The 23848-nt window shown below is 36.3% G+C and overlaps 1 protein-coding gene across 1 annotated transcript in view; it reads left to right on the forward strand.

Annotated features, from left to right (window-relative positions):
- The first annotated feature begins 2249 nt into the window (after positions 1-2249).
- The window catches only part of kctd8 (potassium channel tetramerization domain containing 8), a 45701-nt gene continuing 24102 nt past the window's right edge, over positions 2250-23848 (forward strand). The window contains exon 1 of the mRNA XM_073821148.1: positions 2250-3628. Coding sequence (XP_073677249.1) covers positions 2794-3628 — 835 coding nt within the window. The 5' untranslated portion in view covers positions 2250-2793. The remainder of the gene's footprint in view (positions 3629-23848) is intronic.

Raw genomic sequence — 23848 nt, forward strand, 5'->3', positions numbered from 1 at the left:
AAAGATCTATGATTTTCAGCTTAGCATACAATTACACAGATAGAGGTCAGCTACAGCATTATAATTTACACTGCCATGCTCCAATTACCATCCTCTGCTCTCTTTGATTGTGGGTATTTGTCTGTGTACGGGTAAATCACTCACCATACATTGTCAGAAATAGGCCTTAACATGGGAATCACATGCAAATGCTGAATATGACTGCAGATCAATTGGTCCATTCATCAACAGCGTATAGTATTTAGACTCTGCAGAGACTGCGGTCTTCGGGATCGCAGTAATTACTCATTGTCAGCTCTCAGCCAGGTGATTAGCACAGAAAAACAATAGCCCTGCTTTTCAGTTTGTCCCTTGAGGAAGCCTATTGTTCCTCAGGAGGGATGGTGTACCTAGAATGACAGAGATAAATAGAAGTGCATTGACATTATCGTCATCCGGATCTCCTGAAAAGCCACGTTCGCTGATGTCCTTCAAGAATATGTCACCTCATAGCTGGATGTGTTTTGATCCCTTTGTTGAAGCTGCTCTAGAATATACTTTTTTCTAACGATTTGACATCTTTTAAAACTTAAACTTAAAACACTCAACCTGTAGCTTAAAAGCCTTGTGCTATTCTTTTAATGACCATTTTTGGGTTTAAACTTTCACTTTTTTCCCAAATTGTCATACAAGTTTGAATCTGAATCTCTAACCAGCCAATAAAACTATTAATTGATTACAAATTACATTAAGTTAACATTTTTTGTCAATGATCAATGTGTTTTTGAGGAAAACATTCCAGAATTTTTCTCCATATAATGGATTTCAATGGTGCCCAACAGTTTGAAGGTCCAAATTGCAGTTTCAGTGTAGCTTCAAAGGGCTCTACACAATCCCAGCCGAGGAATAAGGGTCTTATCTAGCAAAAACGAAACCATTTTCTAAAAAAATAAAAATAAATTATATGCTTTATAACCGCAATTGCTCATTTCAGCTCAACCTCACATATTATGTCACATATTATGGATAAAACATATATAAAGTAGTTTTTTTAGAAAATGACCGATCGTTTTGCTGGATAAGACTCTTATTCCTCAACTGGGATCATGTAGAGTCCTTTGAAGCTGCATTAAAACTGCAATTTGGACCTTTAACCCGTTGGCCACCATTGAAGTCCACTATATTGAGAAAAATCCTGAAATGTTTGCATCAAAAACCTTGATTTCGTTTTGACTGAAGAAAGAAAGACGTGAACATCTTGGATGGCATGGGGGTGAGTAAATGATCAGGAACTTTTTATTGTGGAAGTGAACTAATCATTTAATGCAATCTCATTTCAAAGAAAGTGCTTTAAAACTTTCCTCTCTTTTCTTCACTTTCAATCCCTGTTAATTTTCTTTACAGAGGGGTTCTTGAAGAGAGGAAATGCAAGAAATGACATAAACCATGTTTAATTATCTATCTGTGTTTTTCAAATTCTGTAAATGAATGAAATGTGTCAGTTAACAGAACCTCTCTATTAATATGTAAATTGGGATTTGCATTTTGCGGGGGTTAAGTGCAGTCGCTTCTCTATCCGATCACACTTGACACACACTGGTATGAAGGTGTAAATGCATTCGGCTAAAAATATTCAGATACAACCCTGATACAAAACCCATCTCAATGCCAGATGTAAGAGTTGGAATGTTTGCCATTTGCTAGTTAAATTTAGATTAACTGATCTGGTTACCAGAATTGCAATAATCTAATAAAAACAGATATGAATCAGTCACAATCCAACATTTATGTCAATATTTTACTTCAAAATGGTTAAAAATGTATCATCTCACTAATTACATTTTAACAGAACTGGATATTTTTGTACTGATCTGTATCTTTTTTGCTCTCAATGACAAACGTGACCAAATATACTTACATACAGCCCCTAGGTGGCAATATAGTCTACTGGGTGAGTAATAAAGCACCCCTCTCTCTGTCTCTCTCTTTCTCTCTCTTTTCCTCCGTTTTAATGGTTCGGCAGAGATAATGTGAGAATTACAGCTAATCTGTGTTTATTCCCATGAGACAATCACATTGTGTGCCTGTTCATTATTCACTGTGCCACAACATGCAGACATTTGAGTCCAGCTCAATTACACCAGATAGTCATTTAGCAAGATCATTATTCTACACAACAGCATACATGTGCGCATAACTAAAAGAACAAAACAAATTCACTTCTCATTTGAATTTTCTGCAGGTTTCTAACTTATCCTTTGATGGTGATTAATTGGCTGCATGCTTTTGAAGTGTGTAAATGATTGCGCAGCTGTCTCTTTAAGAGGCAGGACTGTGCGGCTACACCTCCACTCCCTCTCTCATTCTGTAGATGATGTCACTGTGGCTTCCCTTAGACCTTGGACAAATGATGTGGGTCTCTGTTTGGCGTTCCTCCTCTTTCCCACCCCTCTCTCTCTCTCTCTCTCTCTCTCTCTCTCCCTCTCTCTCTCTCCCCCAGTGTCTCCATCTCGTACTCCACTGCTCTCTTCATCAACAGAGGGACAGCAGCTGAGGAAACTTGATAGCACTCCATCCCCTTCTCTTCTCCTCTTTTCCCTTTTTTCTTAATCTCCCTCTCTTCTTCTCTCTATCCCTCTCTCATTCTCCAGCAGCGATGTAGTTCTCTCTCAAACTTTAACAGCTGTTTGGCACTGATTTCCATCACGCCAGGACCTCTATGGATTCGTTCCCTGCTTCTTTTTGAGATCTTTCCAGAGTCGCCTCTCTCTTCGTTTGTCTTCTGTTTACTTGTCGTGTCTGTGTGTTTGGACCATGGCCATGAAGGAAACCATACTCCCTATCAGCGAGGTGTCGAGTCCGTACCCGGAGGTCGTGGAACTCAACGTCGGCGGCCAGGTGTACGTCACCAAACGCTCCACCCTGGTCAGCGTACCTGACACCACCCTTCACACCATGTTCACCAGGTGCAGTCCTCACGAGTTGCCCCGGGACAGCCGAGGGCGCTACTTTATCGACCGCGATGGGTTCTTATTCCGATACGTGTTGGACTTCCTACGGGATCGCCAGCTTGTCCTACCAGAGCACTTCCCGGAACGGGAACGTCTTCAGCGTGAGGCAGAGCACTTCCAATTAGGAGAACTGCTTAGACTTTTAGGCCCACGTGTAGCCAAGCAAGGCTCGCTCAATGACGAAGGCTGCCAGAGCGACATTGAGGAAAGTTCGCAGAGTAGCGAGTTGGTGACTCGAACTGGAAACTGTGCCACCAATTACGCAACTTCCTCTTCCGCCCTGGACAAGAGGTCTGGGTTTATTACGATAGGTTATCGGGGATCCTACACCATGGTGAGGGACAACCAAGCCGACGCCAAGTTTCGCCGTGTGGCACGGATCATGGTCTGCGGGCGTATCGCCCTGGCGAAGGAAGTGTTCGGAGACACCCTCAACGAAAGTCGAGATCCGGACCGTCCACCAGAGAAGTACACCTCTCGTTTCTACCTGAAGTTCACGTACCTGGAGCAAGCGTTCGACAGGTTGAGCGAGGCTGGCTTCCAGATGGTGGCCTGCAACTCAACTGGAACGGCTGCTTTCGTTAACCAGTACAGAGACGACAAGATCTGGAGCAGCTACACGGAATACATCTTCTTCAGTAAGTGACAGAGCAGCTCTTGTGAACCTGCCGGTGCTGCACTTTAATTTGCTTTTCATGTAGCCGAGTTTTCCCAACCTTGTTCCCAAGGGACATGTCATATATTTCACAACCCAACCTCCAGCCTTTCCCCACCAAAAAAAAAGAAAGAAATGCTTTTTATTTTGTAGCTCACTGCATGCAAATTAAACCGAAGCAACATCTGTTGACAGTCAAACTATTTTTAATCTTTAATGAAGGCACTGCATTCCTTCAAGAAGGAATAATTGATATATAAATCCATTGCACATTTGTTCATCAATTTCCAAAATTTCATAAGGAATAAACAAGGACATTTCTTTTTGACCAAACCAGACCAGTTGATGAAAGTTATTTTTACACGCAGCCAGAAAAGACTCATGTTTTAGTTCAGACTGCTGTATAGCAGCTAATAGGTTTCTCTAAAATCAAGTACACTTGATGCCTCCTGGACAACTCTAATCTTTCTTTCTTTTCATTCCTGGTCCTCTCTTTCTCTATTCTCTATTCATCTGCAATCCCATTTCGTCTCCCAATCATACTCTTTTTTTTTTTTTCCTTTTGAACACCTAACTACCCACACATGCTCTTTTCTCCTGCTAGCTCCGCTTCGATATGTTCTGACTTTGATGCTGTAATTCATTGCAGTACATGTAAATGTGTGTCATAACTGGGACAGCTAGTGCCTTGGGCCTGATATACTGAATAGAGAGGATAGTAAGGCACACACTAGGCAATCCCACGTACCACTTGTGTCCAATCACAAAGAAGTCAAACAGATCAAAGCCTCCTGGGCCAATGTAAATCGGAGTTGGATTAAACGATTGCCGATTAGTTCATTCTTATTGATAGCCTCGGGTTTGTCGTTCTTAAGTTGTACAGACCCGCGCTAATCCACTGCAGGCTTATATGCTTTCACACTGCAGTGACTGTGAGTTCACTTTTACGAGGTGTCAACCAGAATGCAGTGCAGCGTGCGGTCTCTGACTGAGCTGATGCGATTGCGGTGGGCCGAACCGCATGCTGGTTTGATTGATCTGTGATTGATTAATGGCGTTTTCTTAAACTGTCTTTCACTGAGTTTGTACGCTCCTTGAAGCTGCTTGAAACATTTAAGCATGTTTTAGTGGGGTTTGTGCATGTGCACGTTTAAGCTGAGATAAGGCATAGCTGCATGGACAGGTGGAGAAGTGTGAAAACACGCTGATAAGGAAAAGAAGGACTGTCTAGGAGGAAGAAAAATCTCACTTTGGTAGACTTAAGCGAGGTAATGGAACTTCAAGAGCTAATCCTACCGCTGCATGTCGCAGATAATGAGGCTGTGTGTGTGTGTGTGTGTGTGTGTGTGTGTGTGTGTGTGTGTGTGTGTGTGTGTGTGTACCTGGTATTCATCACGTTGTGGGGACCAAATGTCCCCACAAGGATAGGAATACCAGTAGATTTTGACCTTGTGGGGACATTTCTCAGGTCCCCATGAGGAAACAGGCTTATAAATCATGCACAATGAGTTTTTTTGATGAAGTAAAAGTTTGCACAATCTCCTGTGAGGGCTAGGTTTAGGTGTAGGGTAGGTGTAGGGCCATAGAAAGTACGGTTTGTACAGTATGAAAACCATTACGTCTATGGAATGTCCCCATAAAACATGTAAACCCAACATGTGTGTGTGTGTGTGTGTGTGTGTGTGTGTGTGTGTGGGCATGTTTTTGTGACATATCAGGACACAAATGTGTGTAATAACATGGGTATGACATAGGTATTACAAGGAGAGGGTGACTTATGAGGACATTGCCCATGTCCCCACTTTTCAAAAGGCTTATAAATCACACAGAATAAGTTTTTTTGAGAATGTAAAGATATGCACAGTCTCCTGTGAGGGCTAGGTTTAGGTGTAGGGAAGGTGTAGGGTGATAGAAAGTACGGTTTGTACAGTATAAAAACCATTACGTCTATGGAATGTCCCCACAATTCACAAAAACACCCTTGTGTGTGTGTGTGTGTGTGTGTACCTGGTATTCATCACGTTGTGGGGACCAAATGTCCCCACAAGGATAGGAATACCAGTAGATTTTGACCTTGTGGGGACATTTCTCAGGTCCCCATGAGGAAACAGGCTTATAAATCATGCACAATGAGTTTTTTTGATGAAGTAAAAGTATGCACAATCTCCTGTGAGGGCTAGGTGTAGGGTAGGTGTAGGGCGATAGAAAGTACGGTTTGTACAGTATAAAAACCATTACGCCTATGGAATGTCCCCATAAAACATGTAAACCCAACATGTGTGTGTGTGTGTGTGTGTGTGTGTGTGTGTGTGTGTGTGTGTGTGTGTGAGCGAATGACTGTCTGTCTATATTTGTTTTTCACTGTGGTTCCTATTAGGTTTTAAAAGATACTTGATGAAGATAAGATGTCCGCTCTGTGAGGCTGCCAAATACTTTATTGACATAGTTGTTTAAAGATGATGTGTGCGATTATTTTGATGTTAAATTCTTCTCCAGACAGATTCAGGGGTACATTTTTACGTTTCCCTCAAATCTGGAATACGACAACATTACTGTGCAGAAACAAATAAATATTGTTGTTTTGTTTTTTTAATAGCACATATACCCAAGAGGTGATGAGATCCTTCGAAACAATAGGTGCCAGTGTGGAGAAAATATCAGAACTTAATTTTTTTTTTAATTAATCTTTACTTTTTCCTTCCCTATGTAAAATAATAAGTGTTCATTGGTTGTTGGTGGACTAATCAACAAAAACACCAAACAACCACTATCCAGACTGACTGGGTATCTCTAGTGGATTTTACGGCATTAAGACTTTAGGACTGACTTTAAATCAAACTGTAATTAAATGCACATTTAAAATGTATTTTATGTATTTATCAAACATCATTGGGATGTTTTTGTTCCATTTACTCTTTTATAGTTGAGTTCTCTTATTTGTATTTATTTTAGTATTTTTATTTTAAATAATTTTTTAAATTTTTAAATATATTAATAATATGCTTTTATGCTATATATTTTACACATACATTTATGTATACTAAATGTTTTGTATTTGTATGTGAGTATTTAATATTAATTAAATAAATATAAATAATAAATATAGAGAATAACAATAATAATAATAAATATTGTTTATTCGTATAGAAGTATTTTATTTTAAATAAATGTAAATAATAATAAATAAGAAATAAAATTTTAATATTTTATATATGCTTTTATGCTATATATTTTACACATACATTTATATATACTAAATGTTTATTTGTATAAGTATTTTATATTAAATAAATATAAATAATAACAAAACATATTTTTTATATTTTATATATGCTTTTATGCTATATATTTTACACATACATTTATATACACTAAAAGTTTATTTGTATAAAAAGTATTAAAAGTATTTTATATTAATTAAATAAATATAAATAATACATATAGAGAATAAATAGTAATAGTAATAATAATAATAATAATTAATAATAATAACAAATAGAATGTTATATATTATATATGCTTTTATGCTATATATTTTACATGTATACATTTATATAAACTAAATGTTTATTTGTAAAAGTAGTTTATATTAAATATATTAATAATAATAAATATTGTTGTATATTTTATATATGCTTTTATGCTAAATATTTTACACGTATACATTTATATAAACTAAAAGTTTATTTCTATAAGTATTTTATATTAAATAAATAATGATAAATATTATTTTATACTTCATATATGCTTTTATGCTATATATTTTACACATACATATGTATATACTAAATGTTTATTTGTATGTAAGTATTTTGTATTAGTTAAATATAAATTTTTAATAAATAGAGAGAATCAATAAATAATATTAATTAAAAATATTATTTATTTTAGATTTTATATATATGTTATGCTAAATATTTTATACGTATGCATGTATATATACTAAATATTTATTATTATAAGTATTTTATATTAAATAATAATAAGAATTATAATAATACATATTATTTTATACTTTATATAAGGTTTTATGATATATATTTTATACATACATTTATATATATATACTAAATGTTTATTTGTATATAAGTATTTTATATTAATTAAATTAAAAATATAGAGAATCAAATAATAATAAATATAATTGTATATTTTATGTTATGTTGTATATGTATATATATATATATATATACACTAAATATTTATTTGTATAGAAGTACTATATATTTATATTTACTAATATACTATATATAACATACAGTTAATTTAAAAAGTGTAAAACATTTTTATACAAATTTCATTTTTTATGAATTTTACTGTTATGGTTATATATATAAAACTTTTTCCACTAGTTTATTTTATTTTGGATTTTTATAATAAGATAAACCAACACCTTTTTCTATATTGCAGAAGTAAGCCTATAGGTGAGACTTCCAGTTCATTATCCACTACAGGGAAATAACGAAAAGAAGAACAACGTGCAGTAACCAGTAAAACTGTTAAAGTTTGAAGTGTTTCTCACATTTTATTCTAATTTTAAATGTATTTATTATACTGATGGAGAAAGTGTCCCTTCCCCTCTCTCTGTCTGCCTGTCAGTTTATGTTGTAACAATTTGCGTATGTGATTGCAGAGGCAGAACTGACAGAGAGCCAGAAGAAAGGCGGCAAGAAGTAATAAGTGGGAGAGAATGAGGGACGCAGTGTGTTGGGGCTGAGGGGGTGTAACGGTCACCAGCGGTCCCGACTGTAGCGGGGCTGTCGTTCAGGCTTAGCGTGATGTGTGTCCGCACCGCAGGAGCATCAACACCGGCTCCTTATCTCTGTCAGGATGCTAATCACAGCTCTGGAGACTCAGAAGAAAGATGCAGACATGCCTCAATGTGCCAGAGGGCCTTACAGTATAATGCTTACTAGTTAACAATAGCAGACCACCACTAATATACAATAACCTAACACTTGTCATCCAAGGACAGCAACACTGAATAATTAGTCATGTTTACTAAGATAAGCATCATTGCTCATACTTAGTTGGAATTTGAACAATCTATTAACCCTATAGTAATCAACTTTGGTGTGTAAATTATGCTAGGGTCATGAACGATTCCCGTCTTGTTGAGGAGAAGAGTATCATTACTTTACTAAGTCATCAGACTTAATTTTCACCATCATTACTCTAGTCTTCAGTGTCACATGATCCTTCAGAAATCATGAATCATGCATATGCTGATTTGCTGCTCAGGAAATATTTCTTATCATCGTCGATATTGAAAGCAGTTGTATTGCTTAATATTTTTGTGGAAAACATACAGTACAGACCAAAAGTTTGGACACACCTTCTCATTCAGGTGTGTCCAAACTTTTGGTCTGTACTGTAGATATGAATTCAACTGAAAAAACTTCAAATAGCAAATAGTGGAGCTCTGCAGCCACCTACTGGTAAAAGTTTTTTTTTTTTACTTTTAAAACTGGATTTTCCAAAAGATGGGCAAAAATCTTACACTAAACCATGTGAAATTATCCATGTTATCTCCATGAATTAAAGTTAGAAATGTGGGTCTTTTATAAAGTGAATTTTACATTAAAAAGCAGTTTTTGTATAAAAACCCATTAAAAAATATTTATTTATTCATTTATATATATATATTGAAAAAATATCACTAACCCACTGAAAACTGCACAAATGTAGAGTAAAAACTTTAATAAACAGACAAATATAATTTTTCTCATTAATATCATAAAATATCATAATCTCATTCATTTGAATGAGAAGGTGTGTCCAAACTTTTGGTCTGTACATTATCATTTAATAGCGCTGACATTTTCAGCATTGATAAAAATAAGAAACATTATTAATAAGTTCCAATAATAATGAGTAGTAATGGAGCACCAAATCAGCAAATTAGAATGATTTTTAAAGGATCATGTGACACTAAAGACTGAAGCAATGATGCTGAAAAAAATCAGCTTTGCATCACAGATTTTTTTAAATACATTAAAACAGAAGTTTAATAACATTTTAAAATATAGCTGCAAGCAGAAATTAAGGGGCCAAGCACAACAGAGGCAAAATGGGGAGCTAAGAATGGCACTGAGCATCAGACCAACAGCAAAAAGTAATTAAAGCCATTTTAGGATGATTTAGTCAAAATTGTTAAAAAGTCATAAATAAAACCTAGTATAAAACCCATAAATAAAAACTAGTGATATGATTTAATCAGTGATCACTTTTGACCAATATTTGGCCCTTTTATCAAATGTATTTGGTGTGTTCAGTGTGAGGTGATAATGGCACACACAAAGTTTGGTATCAGTATGTTTCAAATGCAGTTTGGAATCATTCCAGCAAATTCGTTGATGCGTTAAATGATTCGTATATAGATACAAAACTTTTTAGGCAGCATCCGTCTGCAGATAATCTGAGACAAATTTGGTAAAAATCAGACCAATAGTCTAGGAGGAGTTCAAAAAAGTAGGTTTTATTAATTAAAATGGTGGACATAAAGTCCACAAAATTGGTATCTATGTTTTCGGCATGACCCAAAGTATCTATTGTCATCACTTTCAATACAATAACCCGATTTATTTCTTTATTAACATTATTAGCATTTTTGGAAAAAGTTTAATGACATTTGGCCCGAACTTTTGACACATACCGAGTTTCGTAATGATAGACCAATGTGTTTGTAAAAATACTGCATTTTATGATAAAAATCTAAATGGTCGACGGCCGAAATGGCTGATATGGGGAAATTGGGTATAGTTCAACTCAGCAGCAAATCAGCTGCACTGAATCTAAAGAGACCAGTTTTGTGATTTTTGGCCAAACCATTCAGAAGTTATTAGCAAAAATTGCCAGTTTTAATATCTCCTGACTACTATGTGGTGCTGTGCTGAAACTGTGCAGGTAGCCTCAGGTAATGTTTATTATAACAGACACCAAGTTTGGTCTCAATACGATAAACCGTTGTGGAGATATAGCGTCACATCCATTTTTGCGTGTTCCTAAAATTCGCTCACATATTATTTAAGAACAATTTGACTAATCAACTTTATTTCCAAAACTTTTTGCCAACATGGTCTGAAGATGATCTGAAACTGGCATGAGCCAAGGAATCCTAAAAAAAGTCCTTCCAGACCTTAGCATAAACATGAGTGAAACTTTGGACAAGTGGTGGCACTAAAGAGTTTATCTGATGTTTATCTGCTTACCCTCAGGACATCCAAGATGTAGGTGACTTGTTTCTTCAGTAGAACGAAAACAAAGATTTTTAACTCAAACCGTTGCAGTATGTCAGTCATATAATGGCAGTTCCACGGCTTTGAGAGTCAGAAAACATACACAGACAAAACCAAATTAAACCCTGCGGCTCATGACGATAGATTGAGGTCTTAACACACAAAACAATCGGTCTGTGCAAAAAACTGAACGGTATTTATATCATTATTTACCTCTGATACACCGCAATGCCCAACTGTCCTAAGCGTTCACAACACCCGACACTTGACAAAGAGCAAGCAACCATAACTTCAAAAGTTGGGAGTTGGTGAAAAGTCAATACTCCCGGATGAGTTGCCATAGACTCAATAGCGAAAGAAACAGATGAAAAAGAAGTAGAATGCCAAAATATTACTGATTTTTAACTGTACTTTTAATCAAATAAATGGGTAAATACATTTTTGGGTAAATTGATTGAATTGTGACAAGTGGGCTTTACAACAATTGCACTTGTGAGTTTGCTAAAACAATGTCTAAACAGATGTTAAGGTGTTGGTTAACAACAGTTATGTTATAAAACACATGTACACCAGCAGGAAAGTTGTTGCAGAGGAAGAGCAAGTTGCTGCATTTTAATGAAAGATTATATAGGCAAATATTTTTTCCTTGGAATAGCATGCACAGATGAATCACTCACAATAAGACTAGTAACAAAGTAAACAAAGTGTCGATTTTGACTAAGTGAAAGACATTCACTGCGTCTGATTCATGTTTTAATATAGACCAGTGTTCAGATTAGCTGTAGGCTGAATTTGATCATGCATGTTTGCACTTGTCAGTATATTTGTGTGTGGGTGTGCTGTGAATGCGTGTTTCTCCACACATCCTCATGCGGCGCTGCTGTTGAGAGTCTGAGACGCGAGCGTGCGGGTGGTTCTCACTCTGTCCGAGGACAAATCAAACCGCTGATTGCGAATCCACGATGACCTTAACTTACGAATAAATCTCTGTCATCTGTCTGACGTCGATCTCTTGGTGTCCTCCAGACCTCTGGACGAAGGAGCTGAAGCCAGTCAGTCATCTCATGAACTGCTGGCTTTCAAGAAAAGTAAACAAGCTCGAAAGAAAATTGCTTTGTCTGTTTTCATCTTTTTCTTTGATTTTTCATTATGTCCAAACTCCCCAGGCTGACAAAACAAACTGAAATGTAAAATTTTCATCTGATTCATGTAATTTGGTGCCTCGGCACAGGAAACCGTGGAAAATACTGTAATTTTGACAGTGTTGTGGATGCTGAGTTACATCTCAGCGTTAACTGGCCTCCATGGGTATATATAGTTTTTAAAAATCAGAGCGGCGTAACTTAGATCAATGCCTGTCTGTGTTAGTGAAGGAAGCAAGGGGACGGGAGAATGAGCAGGTCAAGGTTGAGTTTATGCATCTGACCCGCATGAATATTTATACAAATTGATTCACATATTCAGCAAATATTAACAAGAGTTTAAACAGCTGTTACAGAGATTGTGAAAGACATAGAGTGAAACCAGAGATGGGATGGATTAACCAGGGATATGCCGTTACAGTCTGATGCTCCACAACACCACAACATATTGATAGTCCTGATAGACCACAGATATTTGACTCTTAAAGGGATAGTTTGTCCAAAATTAAAAATGCAAAGATATTACAAGAACTGTCTGATGATGATGATACAGAAGATGGTGTAGACCTGAAATTAAAGCAAACAAATTAAGCATGTAAAGGCTTGAATCCCACTAAAAATAGTGCTGTGATGTGTATGTTTACATAACTTTTATGCCATTCAAACCTACACTCTTAAAAAAAGGTTCTTTATTGGCATCAATGGTTCTCTGAAGAACCTTGAACATCCATGGAACCTTTTAAAGGCAGAAAAAGGTTCTTTATTGGCATCAATGGTTCTCTGAAGAACCTTGAACATCCATGGAACCTTTTAAAGGCAGAAAAAGGTTCTTTATTGGCATTAATGGTTCTCTGAAGAACCTTGAACATCCATGGAACCTTTTAAAGGCAGAAAAAGGTTCTTTAGATTTTTAAAATATTCTTCAAAATGGTTCTTTTAGGAACTGTTCACTAAACGGTTCTTTGGGGAACAAAAAAAAAAAGGTTCTTCTATGGCATCACTGCAAAAACACCCTTTTGGAACCTTTATTTTTTAATTGTTTACAGAGCTCTTCTGACATAAATTTCTTCTCATATATGTCATCAAAACACAATTATACTCTTGGTAGCTTGAGTGACATTATTGCAGCGACTTTCACCAGTTCTTAATGTGGCGATTGGGCACTTAAGTCACATAAATGAACTTTCAGAATCTAAAACAGATTGGATTTATTCAGACTGATGAAAATTAGTGCATATTAACATACCACATTGAGTCTAAACAATTAGACATTAGACCCCACTGACTTTCATTGTATGGACAAAAAAGACATTTGATGTTGAGTAAATTACACAATTTTCATTTTGGCAAATCCATAGGGAAATCTTGCAGTTTTTTTTTCAAAAGCAATGAGATTAAACTGAGAGCAAATGGTGGCTTTTTCACCTGAGACACATGTATGTTTCTTGCTTTGGAGTTTTAGAGGGCAAAATTATCAAAATGTCTGTAATTCGCAAAGATAGGGAAGGTAAGAGATCGCAGGGAAGCCAAAATGTTTATCATCCAGTTGACCAAATGATCTGAGCTATCCTATCTACATTTAATGTGTTGTCTACTCTTTCTATATCAATTGTCCCATTTGTGTCTTTTTATTTCTCTAAAGGGATTTTAGGGGAAACATCTGAGAAGTTTTTTTTTTTTTTCTAACTATCCATTCCAACCCCATTTCAAAATATTGAAGTATTAGTTTACTTCCAGAATTAAAATTTCCTGATAATTTACTCACTCTCATGTCATCCAAGTTCACATCTTTCTTTCTTTAGTTGAAAAGAAATTAATGTTTTGAGGAAAAAAGACCTGGATTTTTCTTCATATGGACTTCAATGGGGATCAATGGTTTGGATTTGCAGTTTTAATGAATAAGGGTCTTCTCTAGTAAAACGATCGCTCATTTTCTCAATATATACTGTCAAGCCCAAAATTTTTCATACCCTTGGCAAATTCTGACTTGAAGTTACTTTTATTCAACCAACCAATTTTTTTTTTGGACCGGAAATGACATAGGCTTCTCCCAAAAGATAATAAGACGAAGTACAAGAGGCATCATTGTGGAAAAAATATTACTCATCTTTTATTTACATTTGAACAAAAAGTGGCATGTCCAAAATTATTCATACCCCTCTCAATAATCAATAGAAAAGCCTTTATTGGCTATTACAGCAATCAAACACTTCCTATAATTGCTGACTAGCTTTTTGCATGTCTCCACTGGTATTTTTGCCCATTCATCTTTAGCGATGAGCTCCTACTCTTTCAGGTTGGAGGGTCTCCTTGACATCACCCTGATCTTTTGCTCCCTCCACAGATTCTCAATTGGATTTAAGTCAGGACTTAATGTTTTGTCTGCTAACTATTTCTTCACCACTTTTGCTGTGTGTTTTGGATCGTTGTCATGCTGAAATATCCACTGGTGCCCAAGGCATTATCTGGAGAAGTGGTGTCCTCCTTGGTCTGCATCCGTGGAACCCAGCGGTGTGCAGTGTCCGTTGGACTGTCTGCCTTGAGATGTTGCCACCAGCAGAGCCCAGATTCATCAGGATGGCCTTGGTGGTGATCCTTGGATTCATTTTTACCTCTCTCACTATCCTCCTGGCCAGCACAGGTGTCACTTTTGGCTTCGGACCACGTCCTCTGAGATTTTTCACAGTGCGGAGCATCTTGTATTTTTTAATAATACTTTGCTACTGTAGCCACTGGAACTTCAAAACATTTAGATATGGTCTTATAGCCCGTCCCTGACTTGTGAGCAGCCGCAATGCGCAGCCGCAGGTCCTCGGTGAGCTCCTTTGTCTTAGCCATGACTGTCCACAAACCAACAGCAGAGAGCTTCTGTTTTTCACCTGTTGAGTTGATTAAAACAGCTGTTCCCAATGAATCAGGGTAATTAGGATGCTTTAGAACAGCTTGGACTATTTGGAATGGTATAGAACTTTTCCCATAGACTGTGACAGTTTGCAAAGGGTATGAATAATTTTGGACATGCCACTTTTTGTTCAAATGTAAATAAAAGCTGAGAAATATTTTTTTCACAATGATATTATCTTTTGGGAGAAGCCTGTGTCATTTCCGGTCAAAAAATTGCTGGTTGAATAAAAGTAACTTTAAGTCAGAATTTGGAAAGGGGTATTAATAATTTCGGACTGTATATACTTTTTTAACCACAAATGGTCGTCTTGCACTAGCTTGACCTCACTTATTGGTTGATTTGGAAAAATGCTTCTGCCAAATGAATAAATTAAAATGTTAAGATGTTCCCATTTTACTTGTCAAACAGAATTATCTAACAAAATAATCATTTATAATGCCAAAATCTGATTTGATGTTTAACAAGCATTTTAAAAATATCAGTCACAATGTCCGTCTTGATTTATGGGGATATAATATAATGTAATTAGAAGCAAAGAAAGCCCACCAGAGCTCCATGACGGCCGCTCGTTTGTCTTTGTCACAGCACTGGGTTGTTGTGGTGTGTAAACACTGATGATGTTCTGTCATTATGTTTGGATGGTTTGAATGGTTTTGTCACATCATGTAAACAAATTACTGCTGGGGATGAGAGATTACAGTCACTAAATTACTTGAGCGTGAATTGATACTGTGAAGGCACGACAAAGAAAAGAGAAGAATAGCTGCATATTCATTAACAGGATGAGAGCAGTCACATCATTTGTTGTTCTTTGTTTATTAGTTGCTTTATTGGTTTTATTTATTTCATTTATTTCTTTGCTTGAAAAACTGTAGGAGCCATTTTCTGCAACAAATTCAAAAAGTGTATGTCTCTCATTATGTATTGTATATATCAATAACACAATTTAATTCAGATTTTAAATTTTATCTTGAAATTAAACTTTTTTTTTACTCTGAGACGAAAACAGGTTTCCATAGAAAAGAGCCTTCCAGTAAAGTTTTTACAGTTCAAACCTCTGAGCCGACTAGAGCAGATACTGTCATTTTTATCTAGCAGTTTGAGAAAACCCACTCAAGTTTCATCCATCCTCTGGTGAACTTATAAAAGCTCTCTCTATTTCTAACCCTCCGGGTGAATAAGAATATTCAGAATGAAAGAAATAGAAAAAGAAAGCGCTCTGACAAAAGAGCAGATGATAAGGTAAGCCCTGCTGCCCTGCAGGTGAGGAACTGTGTTCTTCTCTCTATGGAGGAGCCATAAATGGCCTAAAAAGAACATTGCACCATCAAATTCAACATTCTCTTAATATAAAGTAAGTTTTTTTTCACAGTGTGCATTTGTAGTAATTTTTCTGCTGTACTTCAGAACTGGGTTATGATGATATTTCAATATAATGATATTAAGTGCATGATCCTGAGCACTGAGTCTCTGAAAAAGCCACTGCTGCTGTGTAAGTAAGGAGTAAGAACATTTTATTCTGTACGCACAATGAATGAGTGTTAATGCATTCTTTATACAAATCAACACCTTTTTGTAGAAATACAGAAATACATTTTTGCATTTATGTATATGAGTTTATAGAAAATGTGTAAGTGCTGCCTATCCATTCAAAAGTTGCAATGCGATTGTGGGGCGTAGGTTTTCGGAGAGCTTTAAAGCACATGGCTGTGTGGTTACCAGGATGTTACCCTGAATGTTTTTTAATGTGTGTTTGCTAAGTAGTTTATACAGTGAGGTCAATAAGTATTTGATCACCCTGTGATTTTGCAAGTTCTCTTACTTAGAAATCATCGAGGGGTCTATAATTTTCAGCATAGGTGCATTTCCACTGTGAGAGACAGAATCTAAAAATAAAAATCCGGAAATCACATTGTATGATTTTTTAACATTTTATTTGTGAATTACTGTGTCAAATAAGTATTTGATCACTTGCTTATCAGCCCTATTTCTGACCCTCAGAGACCTGTTATTTTGCTTTTAAATAGTCCAGCTACACTCTGCTCATGATTCTAAATTAGTAGCCCCTGTTTGAGGTTGTTAGCTGTCATAAAGACACCTGTGCACCCCACAATCAGCCCAAAGTCTAAGTAGCAACATGGGCAAAACCAAAGAGCTGTCAAAAGACACAAGAGACAAAATTGTAGACCTTCACAAAGCTGGAAAGGGCTACGGGGCAATTGCCAAGCAGCTTGGTGGAAAAAAAGAACAACTGTTGGAGCAATTGTCAGAAAATGGAAGAGGCTAATGATGACTGTCAATGTCCCTCGGACTGGGGCCCCTCGGAAGATCTCTCCTCGTGGGGTATCAATGATGCTAAGAATGGTGAAGAATCAGCCCAGAACTACACGGGAGGAGCTGGTCAATGCCGTGAAGAGAGCTGGGACCATCATTTCCAAGGCTACTATCAGTAATACACTAAGACGTCATGGTTTAAAATCTTGCATCGCACGGAAGGTTCCCCTGCGTAAGTCAGCCCATGTCCAGGCCCCTCTGATGTTTGCCAGGGACCATCTGGATGATCCAGAGGAGTCATGGGAGAAAGTCCTGTGGTCAGATGAGACCAAAATAGAACTTCTTGGTCTAACTAAAGGATTAAAGGAGAGGAGGAACGGGGCCATGTATTGTGACATATTGGGCAAAAACCTCCTTCCCTCAGTCAGAGCATTAAAGATGGGTCATGGCAGGGTCTTCCAACATGACAATGACCCAAAGCACACAGCCAAGAAAACCAAGGAGTGGCTCCGTAAGAAGCATATCAAGGTTCTGGAGTGGCCTAGCCAGTCTCCAGACCTAAATCCAATAGAAAATCTTTGAAGGGAGCTTAACTCTGTTGCTCAGCGATAGCCCCGAAACCTGACAGTTCTAGAGAAGATCTGTATGGAGGAGTGGGCCAAAATCCCTCCTGCAGTGTGTGCAAACCTGGTGAAGAACTACAGGAACCGTTTTACCTCTGTAATTGTTAACAAAGGCATCTGTACCAAATATTAACTTAAGTGATCAAATACTTATTTGAAACAGTAATTCACAAATAAATTGTTAAAAAAAAAATCATACAATGTGAATGTACAGCCAATGTGAATCTACACATTTCCACCCAAAGTGAAGCCATTTTGTTTTTTGACAATGGTGTACCAGTTATAACATAGCAAAAGTTCAACCAAAGCATGCTAACTGTTCTGTCTTTGGCTGCACAGATGAGCACAGAACACTATTTAGAGTCCCAGCCTCAGAAGAGACAAGAGAGCAGTGCATTTATTGATCTATTTACTGTACGTTACAACGCTTCCACACAGATCTAATATAAACATGCAATTTCTTTCCCAGCTGTTTACCTTTACAGACATAACAAACTGTTTTCGTAACTCCTGTGTGTTTTTAATATAACCTTGTGTGTATTTGACGGTTTAAGCACAATAAGACATGAAACCAGCGTTTCCCACAGAATTTTGTAGATTGTGGTGCGTGGACCTCTGTCTCTCTAGGGCCTAAAACTAACTTTTTGCCACAGCTGCCAATGGCTAGTGACTTGAGAAAATGTCCCAGCCATAAATATTTTTTCCCGGACATAAAACTGTTTTGGCAGTTGCTGCTATACAACAATTAAACATATTTAACAATGGACCAAAGAACCAGCTACTGCATTTTAATCACGATACAAACAAAGATGAAACACACATGTAGCATGAGCAGTTTTTTTATTTAAATTTGATTGTATCATTTTAAACATTTGAAGCAAAAACAGAATGGTCTGACAGACTTTAGCTTTGTGAAATTATGCTAAAACCTACATAAAACAAAAACAGCAGACAGGCTGAATTTCACTCTCTGACAGAGAGAGAAACTAGGGAAAAAATGGCATCTTTTCTGAAGTCAGTACCCTTTAGAAATACATCCATATAAACCCCCAGCCCAATATTTATATTTTTCTTAAAAAATAAATAGTGAGGTTGCTCTGCCTGTACAGTATTTTCTTTGTGCTTGCCTGTTAATTTTAGTCCTTGCAAGAGATAAAGCTATGAGCTTTTTTTTTTTTAATGGAAACTGCAGTTGAGCTTTTAATTTAACGGAAAACTCCAGCTTCAGTAAAAACAGGTTTACAAACACATCTCATTACAAATCTAGAAAAATACTGTATTTGGCCATTAAAATATTAAAAATTATGCTAATGTGAAAACAAAGTGTGGTAGCCATTGCAATCCCAAACGTACGCTACATTCAGAGCACATTCAAAAACAGAGTTCATTGCATTTACTGTCAATCAAAGGAGCCGCTCTGACTCTGAGACGTGGCAAACACCAGATCACGAGCTGGCCACCACACTCTAGTTAATGAATGAGAAACATTGTTCTTAGTGGACTTAGTTTAGTACTCACATGCCGTGTGACAGCCATTTTCTGTGTTCACTTTGGATGTGTACACTCAGAAGTTTAAACTAATATGGTTTAAAATGCATGATTTCAACATGAAAGACATGATAATTAAAACCAAACAGATGTATTTTAGCAGAGTATCTGAGGTATGAGCTATAAAGGCACAGCTCTATTCTGGAAAAGGGGGTGGGGAGCAGTAGCTCAGTTGCATTTAAAGAGTTATGCATGAAAACAGTGTGTTTCTCCTTCCACTCAAAATAGGCATTTTCAAAATGATACAATAAATGATCTGTGGGGTATTTTAAGCTTTCTGGGCACACCTGAGACGTATATTACATCTTGTAAAAAGGAGCATAATATGTGTCCATTAAAAATGTCTTAAAAAGTTTTCTCACAAATTAAGGCCTTAACAGGTCTTAAAGGTGCCATAGAATGGAAAACTGTGTTTACCTTGGCATAGTTAAATAATAACAGTTCAGTACATGGACATAACATACCATGAGTCTCAAACACCATAGTTTCCTCCTTCTTATATAAATCTAGTGTTTGCAAAAGACCACAGAAAAATAGGTTAATTCCAACATAACACCGACTGTTACGCAATAGTCCCGGGATCATTAATAGTTACGCCTCCAACATTTGCATCACCCAATCATCAGTAATGTCAGCACATCAGTAAAACAAGGTTAGCTTAATGCTAGCGCTAGCCTGTTACATTGCAGTACAAAAGATTTAACTTACTACATAAACAGAGAGATGACTGCTCTGATGATGGTGAATGATGGAGAAATAACTGCCTGATGATGGCGAATGATTTACAGATCCCGAGTATCACTGACAAGCATCTAAACTTGTGTGGTAAGTAAGCACTTCCTCTGCATTATAACTTTACACAGAGCACATGCGATCACAGTAATCAGAGTAAAATGTCGGCGATTCAAAACGGCAGATTCAACAAACCGAATATTAAAAGCGGCTAGAGCTCGTAATTAAATATATATTTTTATCAGTGTGCCAGCTATAGAGATGAGCAGCTCTGTAAAACAGCCAATCAGAGCAGAGCTCATTAATATTCATGAAGCTTCCATATAAGGCAATAACAGAGCATTTCATTCTAGGGACAAATCCTAGGGTTGTAAATGGACCTGTAAAACCGTTTCTGCAGATTTTTTTGCCCATTCCTATGCCATATACCTTCTATGTAGATATCAGAGAATAATTTAAAATATTGTTTAAATGCATTCTATGGCACCTTTAAATTTAAGCATGGCGTTAAATGTTGCACGCACCCCCCGAAAAATATCTTTTTGAGTAGTTTTGTCTTGTTTTCCAGTACATTGAAATATCCTTAAAATAGGGTGAAAAATAATATGAAGTCTTGTTTTCTGGTAAATGTGACAAAATTAGGTGAGTTTATGCTTAAAAAAAACAAATATCTGTTGATGGGGTATGAAAACTTGTTTTCTCTTTAAATTGATTTTTCTGAACCCATTGGAAAATATGTGTTATTATTTCAATCATAAACTCACAAACTTTTATTGCTTCTTAAAGGAGTAGTTCACTTTCAGAACAAAAATTTACAGACAATGTACTCCCCCCCTTGTCATCCAAAATGTTCATGTCTTTCTTTCTTCAGTCATAAGGAAATTGTTTTTTGAGTAAAAAAAATGTAGGATTTCTCTCCATATAATGGACTTCTATGGTGCCCTCGAGTTTGAACTTCCAAAATGCAGCTTCAAAGGGCTCTAAACGATCACAGCCAAGGAAAGAAGGGTCTTATCTAGCAAAATGATGGGTTATTTTCTAAAACAAAATTACAATTTATATATTTTTAACATCAAATGCTTGTCTTTTCTACCTTGGCAAGACGAGCGCTTGACATTAAAAAGTATATAAGTTGTAAATGTTTTTAGAAAATAACCCATCATTTCGCTAGATAAGACCCTTCCTCAGTTGGGATCATTCAGAGCCCTTTGAAGCTGCATTTAAACTGCATTTTGGAAGTTCAAACTCAGGGGCACCATAGAAGTCCATTATATGGAGAGAAATTCTGAAATGTTTTCCTCAAAAAACACCATTTCTTTATGACTGAAGAAAGAAAGACATGATCATCTTGGATGACAAGGGGGTGAGTACATTATCTGTAAATTTTTGTTCTGAAAGTGAACTACTCCTTTAAGTAAATGTATCTTTATTTAAGAATCTTGACAAATTTCTACTTGAAAACAAGACAAAAATACCATAAAAGTTATGGTTATTTCCTAATTCTAATAATTGGGAACGATATTCAAGTCTTAAGCTAGTTTTTGTCAAATTAGTTCAAAAGTAATGGAGATCTGTTGGAAGTTGTATTTTTAAACATCCAAGTGTTGCTAATACAACTTCCTAGACATTTATAATAAGAGAACATATTGACATATTGTGTCCCCTTCAGTTTATTCTTTATATTTTAATTACTTGGTCTTAAAAAAACTTTAAAAAGTTTTACATTTACCATCTTAAAACCTGCATAAACCATACTTAAGATGGAGGCTTTTAAATAATGCAATCAAATTATAGCTCCTGCTTTAATATCTGCTTTCATGAGCCACATTCAAAGCTTGTAAAACAGCCAATATGTGCATTGGTATGCAGTATGTGACTTATGTGATTTCTATATTAATGCGACACATTGCTATGTTTTTAAACATAAAAGTTAGACTAATGATGTATATTACTTGGAGAAAAAAAACAAGAATATGTGCACAGGGCAAAGCAGCTTGGATTCAGCATTTAATTTAAATGTAATCAAAGTCTCGAACCTATTCTTGAACTTTTGTTTTTCTCCCTTGCAAGCAATGATATTTAATTCTGCCAATGCAAATCTTGTTATTTATGTCTTGTTTATATTATTTCTGTACCACAAAAGTTATGCTGGGTTTCTTGTACTTCCCCCATTATTGCTGTAGTCTACATTACACATTTACAAATTACAAACTTACACGTCAACTTTAAAATTGATAACTAAAAATATTGTACACTGTGCATCATGCCTAAAAATTGCACTTCATTGCATGACCTTTTATAATTTATTTACTAATTATTCACATTTAACAGCCATTTCAAAAACAGTCACAATGTCCATTATGATTTACAGGCATATAATGTAATTAGAAACTAATTAGAAAAGCTTCATTACAGCTGCAACCCTTTGCAAACAGTGATATGTAATTCTTGCAATGCAGATCAACAAAAGTAATACCTGTTTCCACTTAGGTTTTTCATGCACTGTCATTGCTCAGACAAAAAAAATATTTTATCAAGTATGCATCATGCTTAACAGTTGCATTGTAATGCATGGCCTTTTGGGCTTTTACATACTCAGGACAGACTATTAGAGCTCTCCCCAGGAAAGCAGGTTTGTGTCATGTCCTGATCTCATTCCCCATATCCTCCACTTTCCTGTCTACCTCTGCTATTCTTTCAATTATAAGCAAAAGCCCATAAATGACAATGAGAAAAAAAGGTGTTATAATAAAGCAAAGGCAGCCGAGCTCCTCCCGCTGGTTCTAATTAACAGAACAGAGATAAGAGGCACCGCCTCTCTTTCAGCCCACTGGCTAAATTGTAAAAAGCTTCTGGGCAGCAATAAATTTGCTCAATTGAAGTCATTTGGGAAAGAAAAGGCACCTCACACAGAGCAAAGGACAGTCTTCACCTGCCGTTTAGCTCTAATCTGTTTTGTATGTCCACTCCATGAAACGTTCACAATCACTTCAGTGGTCAAGACGTAAAAAACTTTCTTAAATCGATAATGGAAAGTCATTCCAGTGGAAAGTTGCTGCTGCAAATCTCACAAAGGAACATTTTCTCTCGGAGTAGAAGATGGCAGGACCATCGCTCATTTATCTGAACACCACAAGCCTCTATCTCGTCTCTAAGTAAAGAAGAACCAGGCTGTTGAAACATATGTAATGCTTTCAGTATCCTATCGGCCGCACTATCTTTTCCCTGGAAATACTGAATCGTTGTATGTTCTTGCCAAGGTGAAGAATGAGTTGGAGAGAATTTGTTGCTCCCGCTGTGTGTTTCTGACTCAGCCAGACCTTGATTTTCTGGGGTTATTTGTTGATTTTGCACAGAAATGTATCTAAAAATAAATGTCTGCACTATTTGTTTAAAAAATGTTATTTCTCCTCTTACATTATTTTGCATTTCACTGCTGCTCTACTTTAAACTTGCCATTGTGCACTATGAATATTATTGTCTCTTATCACAAATTGATTGTGATGTTCCTCAATTGTAAGTGGCTTTGGATAATAGCATCTGTTAAATGAAAAGTACATGTACAATGTGAAGTTGCAAAGAACGGATGGAGAGAATGTCCTCAAATAAACAAACTGACCACAAATATAGACATTTTAATAAAAAAATAATAATAAAGGCATTTATTGGCATCTTTGGTTCCATGAAGAACCTTTAAAATCCAATGAAACCTTCCATTGCAAAAATGTTTTTGATAGTGGA

This window comes from Garra rufa, chromosome 16, assembly GCF_049309525.1.
Source record: "Garra rufa chromosome 16, GarRuf1.0, whole genome shotgun sequence".
Lineage (NCBI taxonomy): Eukaryota > Metazoa > Chordata > Actinopteri > Cypriniformes > Cyprinidae > Garra > Garra rufa.